This window comes from Misgurnus anguillicaudatus, chromosome 17 (genome assembly GCF_027580225.2).
Source record: "Misgurnus anguillicaudatus chromosome 17, ASM2758022v2, whole genome shotgun sequence".
Classification (NCBI taxonomy): Eukaryota; Metazoa; Chordata; class Actinopteri; order Cypriniformes; family Cobitidae; genus Misgurnus; species Misgurnus anguillicaudatus.
In genome coordinates this window covers 9,949,604-9,958,564 of record NC_073353.2, presented here as the reverse complement: position 1 = coordinate 9,958,564, position 8,961 = coordinate 9,949,604, and the positions used below count along the sequence as shown (strand labels likewise).

At 37.0% G+C, this 8,961-nt stretch overlaps 1 protein-coding gene across 3 annotated transcripts; it reads right to left on the bottom strand.

Moving 5' to 3' along the window:
• Positions 1-3,707: 3,707 nt before the first annotated feature.
• ndufv3 (NADH:ubiquinone oxidoreductase subunit V3) lies at positions 3,708-8,843 on the bottom strand. Of its 3 annotated transcripts, none has more exons than XM_055215708.2 (4): positions 8,685-8,843; positions 8,302-8,413; positions 5,993-7,123; positions 3,708-3,952 (listed from the first exon to the last, which is right to left on the bottom strand). In XM_055215708.2, the coding sequence occupies exons 1-4, from the start codon at positions 8,784-8,786 to the stop codon at positions 3,780-3,782; spliced, it is 1,518 nt and encodes a 505-aa protein (XP_055071683.2). In that variant the 5' UTR covers positions 8,787-8,843; the 3' UTR covers positions 3,708-3,779. The 3 variants fall into 3 exon arrangements, with proteins under 3 accessions (XP_055071683.2, XP_055071684.2, XP_055071686.2); XM_055215709.2 differs by having other exon boundaries at positions 8,308-8,413; XM_055215711.2 differs by having other exon boundaries at positions 8,314-8,413.
• Positions 8,844-8,961: the final 118 nt, after the last annotated feature.

The window sequence follows — 8,961 nt, the reverse complement described above, 5'->3', positions numbered from 1 at the left end:
TTGACACTCTCCACCTCCTCATTCCTTGACGTGAAATCCATCTACACATTTCCACCAAAGCGCACATTTTTGTTTATTTTCATCTTCTAGCGTCAGCAAGTTAATGCGATGCAACAACAAAGCAGTTTTAGCAGCGAAAACACAGCGAAAGAGACAGAAGATGAGCGTGTGTTTAGCACAGATATCGAATCGGATCGTAATTGCATCGAAGAAGCGTCTGATGTATCGGCAAAAATTGCATCGCTGGGGGAGAAAATCGATTTTGTATGTACTGTCCGATTTACACCCCTATTATTGATCTAAATTGTTTAAATGTTTCAGTTCATAAATTAAAATATATAGAAATTAATATACTTTAGTAAGGGGCCTCATGAAAAGTTTATATTTAGGGGTACTTAGCATCAAAGTTTGAAAGCTGTGCTAAAGTGAAAGATACAATAGCTCTGTGTGTAAGGGACCAAAATTGTAACAGCACCCAGTCCTCAGACATTATCTTTATTAGAAGCAAGCTCTGAAAAACAACAAAGGTGAGACTATAATAGTGAAAATTTGTGAAAAGGATTTTTAACTAGGCTACTTCTTCAATTACAACTTGCATAACAAAATGTAATATGTAATATTTCATTATATAGGTGCAATTGCTTGACAACTGCAGTTTCCTCTCAGTGGAAGGCATCTGTTTATTCTAAAGCAGGGGTTTTTAAACGTTTTGATGGCAGGCACCACCACATATGATGGACCTTTAGCGAGCGACCCCTTTTCTAAAACATATCCATTTTTTTATAAAGTGTGTTGGGTAAAAGGTAATTGTGATATAAAGAAAGCAAATTGTTTACAAACCAAAATAATTGGCTACACATACTGTTCACAAATTGTTGCTTAGTCTCATCTCTTGAAATTTTCTGGGGACCAGTTTGATAACCCCCGTTTTAGAAGACAATAATTATTGGACACAACTGTGTCACTCACAAGCAAAGATAAGCAATTAATAGTTTTGTAAACTTTTAGGAGTGCTGAAGCATGTAGATCAAAACTAAACTAGACTAAGTTAAACAAGTATGGCAGAATAAAAGACACTTTGGTTTTGTATTCTTTACGCTATATTTACATACTTTACATCTGTTTAATGGCACGTTATAAGTGGGTTTTATGCATTCACACATTGCTCCTACAAACAAATGGCATACTGTACAAGAATTAATCCAACTGGTATTAGCATGTAAATGCATTTTGAGCACTAGTGACTAGAGCACCATACGCCATTTCCATGTTTTATAACACACACCCACTCGCTAGCGTCTCGCACCTCCGATCAAGTGGGCATCCAGAAGGCAACACTTTGTTGTTTGCCTCACTGATTTAATCAACATGTGAATTAAGCATGTTTTTGGAATAATATGCACATATGTCGTTTTTGACTAATGCAACAAAATAAACATTTACGGTCGCGTCGTAACTTAATATTAGCAAGGGCACGCGAGTCGATACGAACTTGAATGTCATAATTTTGTGTAACGTTATAAATAAAAGAAACTCTCGTTAGCAAAAGCTAAATACGCTTTAAACGCGAATTGTTACAATTATTCAATGTAAACAATAAACGAAAGCAGTCATGTCAGTCCGCGGCAATATGCATGTTCGTTTAGCCATCAGCTCCGAGTTAACGTTAGTAAATAAATATCGTTACCTAGTATAAATGAACACATTGATAAATGTATAATTGGTTTTAGCAGCGTTAAGTAAAGCAAAAAACGCAATGATTCCTTATGAAAAACACGTAGTCGCTGTTAGCTAGTGCTCTAGCCTGTTAGCAAACACAGGGTCTCTATAGCAGCACACACAGCGCGTGCTGTTAGCGACCAACCGCAGCACAAGCTTTAATCACAATCTAATTATTCAAGTTTATTTAATTTTACAAGCCAGGTCATCGATGTTACCACGGGTTTAATATCCAGTTTAAGCAAAAGTATCTGTAATTACAATTTATATTAAAAGCAAACGTAATTATTTTGTCTAGACAGACGAATGTTTTCTCTATCGCTCGTTTGGCCTGATGAGAGCGGTGAAAGAGGGAGACAAGGAGCCGCCAAGACCCGGGCCTTTACTTAGCGCTCGCCCTTGCTAGAATAGAGACCTCCTGTCGTCAAAAAAGCCGACATTTTTTTTCTTTCAAAGATTTTTACACTAGGACTGACTCGACTGTCCCATGCAACTCCCATGAGCCCCCAACAGCTACACGCTCTTTCACTCAGCTCCAGGCATTTTTGTGTGTTGCTCGGATTGTTTGATTGATAGGGAACGGAAAAGACGAGTTTGAGTGACAGCTTACCTGGGTGCCAATCTTCGTCACACTGACAAGCGTTTGCAGCAATCGGGATCCGCATTTGTCGCGCTGCGTCATCACGCAAGGGGACGCAGGGCATTCTGCTCCTGAATATTAATGAAGAGGGAGGAGAAATGACGCCTCGGTTTTAGCCCACTGTGTGAATGTTTTGAACACTCCCCGTTATAGGATTTTATCATAGACTGTAAAAAATTGGATTTTATGTTGAACGCCAAAATGTTTTTTAATTATAACTTAGTAGTGCTTGCAAAGTTAATAAAGTACATTTTCTGCCGGCCCAGTTCAGCCATTCAGATTTTACTATCCCTACCACTAACATATATATTTTTTAGTAACATTATTTTAATATCAGCAATGCTGCAGATGGCAGAAATTCACCGGGTACTCTAATAATAACCTAACATTTTTGTTTCCTCCTAAGTATGCTTTCGAGAGTATTTAAATTACATTATTTTGTAGTGTGAAAATGTGGATGTTTTATTTAATGGATATTTTAATAAGAGGAAAAATCTGAAATGAAACCGATCCATCAGTCATACAGCGTCACGTGACAAGCTTAATGATGCTTTATAAAAAAAATAGTTGCAATACATTTTTTTTTAAATAAAGTTGTTTAAATATAATTCCTTTTCAAACAGAGCTAATTGTTTAAATGAAAATACTTCAGGAGGAGTAAAATCATTTGAATTAAACAATTAAAAAATACTTAAAAACATAGCAATGCCTTTGTTGTGATAATATTTGTTGTGTGATAATTTACACAACAAGCCACAATAAACGAACAAGGATTTGGTTATTTAGATTATGAGGTACATTTTAAATATAAATTCTACCAAAAAATTCTATTCAGCCTAAGGTGGAACTCCATTCCCCCCTCCACCCCCCGTTTCCAACACTGAATATCAGATAATCAAAGTACAATTGTGTAGTAGACGCATTACATGTCCACACCTCTATTGTCTTCACTGTTTGAAAGGCATTCAGTCGTCCTGGATCAATTGCACAATCCTTAACACCATTTTTATTGTTTAACCCTGGTTTGCAAGTAGATAAAAGTTCCTCTATAATGTTAAAATTGTGTGGAACTGGGTCACAATAGGCCCACATCTAATTAAGTGATTTTTTTACGCCTCTTTAGAACGACCGAATCAAGCCCGGTTTTTTATATGAATCTTGACAGATAATCTGGAAAAGTCACAAAATCTTATTCCACTGAGATAAAGGGAACCATGTTTTTAAACGAAAGAAAAGTGGCTTGGGGGTAGAATTGACACCAAGGGTCTTATTAGGGTTAAGACATCATAGAACAAAACTCCTAAAAACAACTCAAAACTCAGATCAAGTTAAATCAAATATTTTAATATCAGGATTATAAGGATTTAATGTAATCTAAAGAACAAGGGAACACAAAACAAGATAACAAGAAGCTGAAGTCTCAGTGACTGGGAGAGAGTCTGCCAGAGGAGGGCTGAGGCAGACGATGTTTAGACATCTCTACATCCATATCAGCAAAGGTGTACATGTTGTACTGGTGGTGCTGTAGGTTCTTGTATGTGGTGTTGTCAAAGGGTTCAGGCTCTGGTTCTGGCGCTTTCACTGGTGCTTGTTCTGGAAAGAAAGTAAGAAACCATATGTAAGACATGTAGAAGTGGAAAATTTTATTTTATCCAAGAGAGCAAAGGAAGTGACATTCTTTTATGACACAATTCCTTACTCTTCAAATGGATTTCTGAATGTTTACACCTTTCATGATGTTAGAGTAAAACCCCCAATGTGGCCATCAACATCACATTGAAAAAGGTCTGAGAGGCTTTCAACTTTCTTCCTGCACTACTGTGAGTTATCAGTAAAAGTCAATTAAATAAAGCAAATTGCACATTATCATGTTATTATTCTACTTTTCACAATAAAAGTCAATTTTCACAACATGCGATGCGAAGTTCACAACATAGCCCGTTAGTGTGTGGTTCGTAATTTCAAAATATGTGTTCTGCGCGTCGAGAGATCCTATTTTGCATCACATGTCAAAATAAGTGCCTGCTGCAGACGCATCCAAAGGGTTTATAATAAAAGAGACACTCGCATTTGCCAGATACTCGCATAATCTCATGCGTAATCAGAGTTAACTGTTAGTGTCTTGCATGTATTTTGTGAACGTGAGCGTCTCTTATCATAAACAGTTTTGACGCGTGTGCAGCAGGCACTTATTTTGACAAAACACGTGATGCACATGTTCACATGACGCAACACAAACACGAGCAACACACATAACACTCCCAACACATATTTTGAATTTGCACCCCTTTGGAAGAGTAGTCATGAGCCGCCACTGTAAACCATAACCCATAAAAAACTTAATTTCAGCTTATTAGAGGGAAATGCATTCAGCAAGGTATTTAAAAGTAAATAGGACAAAAGAAATGGAATGAGATGTTATCAATGAGACAGATCGGCATAACATGATTTCAATCATTCCCTGCCTAAAAATATGAATACTGGATGCTGTAACTGGAATAATAATAGATTAGCTTTGGACTTCTGAAAAAAAAATTTTTTTACCTAACATGATGACACAAACACTATTTAATTCACAAACTAAGAGGTGTACATCAGGCAGTAAATAAAAACGTTAGCACTGGAAGTAGATGTTCATATATATGGAGACAAAAAGTGAATAAGCAAAGAATAATTGGTGTAAAAACACTTAAGAGAGAGACAAGAGTGAAAACGGTGCTTCTATTGCCCAAAAGATATCTCTAAAATAATAAGAGCAAACTGCTTAAATGAGTAGACTTAAGGAGGGGTAAAAATAAAAAAATACTTAAAAACATAGCAATGCCTTTTCTTCACTGGAGGTTGACAAATGCCTGTATTGTTGGATGTGCATAACCATATCATGAACAAGATGTTTTCTCATATATGCACAGCTGTTATTGTTTCATTCATGTATTAAGTGTGTTACTGCATTCATTTATTTATTCAACTATGATGATATACAGTACACTAGCTTGAAATGAATTTGAAAAATCTGATTGCATGTGTTTTTTGCCGTTCACATCAGATTCCAATCATATATGTAGAAAAATCAGATTTGGACGGACAGTGTGAACAAGGTCTAAATGTTGTGTGTAATGGAAAGACGGCATGCCCCTTTATATTCAGCCTAGTGGAGAAATATAGCAATGCACAGGAAAGAGAGATCTACTAAACTACAGTAAAAGAACATTTATTTTTGTTAAAGATGCCATGTTTATTTCTCTCCCGATCGACAAACCTTCTTGAGAAAAAGTAACATGGTTAATTTGACGTTTACTATGCAGACAGAAGAGCAGAAACTGTTGAATTTCTAAAAAGCCATTTTAATCCTAAAGGGTATATTTAGTCTAGGCAGCAGAAGTAGTAAATGCTAAAGAAGCTGTCATGCAAAGTCATGCAAATTTTTGTTATTCAGTTAAATTACCAAAATAATTCACCCAATGAAGATGAAATGCTGTGAAACTATGTGAGGAAAGTGATTTGTGCAAGGGAGACAAGCAATAGCAATCCCACTGTAGCCATGAAAGATATTAATGTTAAATAAATGAAAAGAGAAATGTGTTTGTGCTGGATCCACAGAGATAAACTGAATAAAGATGATGCATGGTGTACCCTGAGGTGTCTCAGCCAGGGACTCAACAGCATCAGCGGTCACAGGTGCAGCATCTTTCAGATCTTCTGAAGGGGTCGTCTCAATCCCTGTGGCACCATCGAATTTGGCCACCGTCTCTGATGAAGCCTCACATTCAGGTTTAACCACAACTTCTTGAAGAACCTCAGAGACAGCATCTATAGCTTTGGCAGGACTAGATTCAACTGCGGGGTTGGCCTTTACATTAGCAGTCTCTTGTGCTTGTTCTGGTGCACCCTTTCCTTTGGTTTCTGGTTCTTTTTCAATTATATCTTCAGTAGGTGTCGTTTTAACTTCTGGAGCAACGTCCACCATCTCATCTGTTGGGACAACATTAATGGATTCACTGGTAACTTCAGGAATTGCTTTAGTCATGGAGGAGGATAATATAGGGGCAGGGTCTATAAGGGTCTCCCTCTGGCTGTCTGCTTCAGTGCTTTGGGTAAGCAATTCTTCAGGCTTTGCTTGCTTCAAAGCTTGAGCATCTTTTGGTGATTCTCCAACTGAGGCACTGGGTATGATCATTGAATCACCGTGCAACTCTTTTTCTGCAATATATACTTGTTTTTGTTTGTAAACTGAATCTTTCTTTTCATCTGCTGCTTTCTCTCCAGATTTGTCCACTGGTTCACTCTTTGGTTTCTTCTCAAATTTCCCATCATCATAATCAGAGTCAGAATCAGAATCACTGGAGGATGATAAAGAACTGATCTCCTGATCTTGCTTTACTTCTGTCTCAGCTTCAGAGGCCCTGATTTCTTCACTTGCTTTATCGACCTTACCGGCATGTTGGACGTCGGTGATCTCAGCTTCTTTTTTGGTGATTTCAGCTGCTGTATCAGCAACAGGGCTGTCAGTTGTTATCTCATCAACATCAGTAGAAGAAACAGTCTCAGCAGATTCTGTTGTTTTGGTCAACTTTTCTGAGGTTGCAGATTCAGTGACAGATGGAGGCTGTATTGTAGTGGCAGCCGCAGCTAACACAGCATCTGCCGTCACAGTTTTTGCACTAGACTCTGTTAAAGATGTGTCTTTGGGAAGTCCTGCGGCAGACACCTTAGAAGGGAAGGCAACTGTGGGCTTGTAGGCCAAAACAGAGGCCCTTTCTTTGGCTGAGAAAATGGCAAATGGGATAAAATATGTAAGATGGTTTCTGTATTACATTGGAGAAATCCTCCTGTTCAATGAAACCAATATTCCCGTAAACACCACAGTTGGAAAACTTTACACATCCTATCAGTCCTGTGCAGTCATTGAATGGGTTAAGTCTTATTATCTTCCAAATTGTTTGCTGATCCTACACTGCAAAGTACCAATGAAATACTACAAAATTAAATTAAATTATAGTGAAATCGTAAAATAAAAGTGTAATAGAGATGAATAAGACGAGGGTCTTACTTTACTAACACAGGGATTGCCTCCATTGACTAAAGACAGGTCTTCTTATTCTACAGCTCCCATACTGAACACTGCAATATTTCCTATTCATTTTTATCTAATTTAAAGGGAACATATCACAAAAAACTGACTTTTCCATGTTTAAGTGCTATAATTGGTTCCCCGGCCCTTCTATCAATCTAAAAAATGTGAAAAATAACAACTCAGTAACTTAGTTTTGGTAAACCATTCTCTGCAAGCATGTAAAAATGTTTTGCTCCTTTTGTGATGTCAGAAGGGGATCCTACTGCCCCGTCATCTGCACTATCCAACTACAGCCAACTGTCATTTAGTGCAGAGATCAGCTCATTTGCATATGAAAGGACACACCCAAAACGGCACATTTTTGGTCACACCTATAAAGTGGCACCCATATTTTAACATGCTATAATAAATTATCTATGTGGTATTTTGAGCTAAAATTTCATAATCACAAACATACTCTGGGGGCACCAAAGACTTATTTGACATCTTAAAAAAGCCTTGTGAAATGTCCCCTTTAAATGAAAAAATGTGGTAAATATTGTGGTTATTAACAACAAATTTTAAAAATCCCTTATAGTTTAGCAAGCATGTAGGATGAAATGTGTGTTAAAATGCATTAATTTAAAATATCTTAAAAGCTCCAGGAGTTTTACCTTTGTAAACGTCTGCACCCTTGACATTCTTCTATGTTAATGAATATGATAATGACATGACATTAACTTTTACTAAACAAATACTACATAAACACAAGTAATCATCATGCAGTAGAGACAACCATGAGTGAAGTTAAATGAGTATAAATGCGTGAACATGAGAAAAATCAAACTTAAGAAGGTTAGTTTATGTGAAATAATAGGCATGCGCTTACTCTTACTCGCACCCTTTGCCTTCTTTGCTGGTTTGGGTGGGGCGTCCGCTTTAGTGCATAGTGCTGCAACAAGTGGGGTAGGGTGTGTGCCCCAGCTTTCACGCATGAGACACTACATAAATACAAAAAATCAAATTGGGCATACATCTTTTCTAAATACATCTACAACAAGCCTCAAAAATCCTGAAAACCCGGTTTTCTAATAAACAAAAATATTAAGTACGCATCAGCTTTTTCCCCTGCCGATTTTAGTTAGAACAGACAACCGTTTACTTGTCACCAATAACATCGCAAGCAATAGGCGCTTAATTTAATATCGGCATAAATACAAAGTGCTATTTTTATATCTTTATAGAAATACAACACGAATTGTGTATTATTACCTTGAGAGACCCAAGTCGACCTAACCGAAGCAGGGAAGTCGCCATCTTTGTTCTCTTGTTATTATTGTCCGTACGGAAAATGTGTCTCGCAATTCGGACCATATCGATAGTTCCGAGGAAAATGGCGTACTAAAGCAAAGTATTATTTAAAAAAAAAAAAAAAACAATACTTTAACATGCTATATGTGTAATTACTTTAAGTTATGCCTCAATATTTAAATACAAAACCAAAGAAACTGTATGAACCTTTCACTCCTTCTAAATGTACAACATGAAC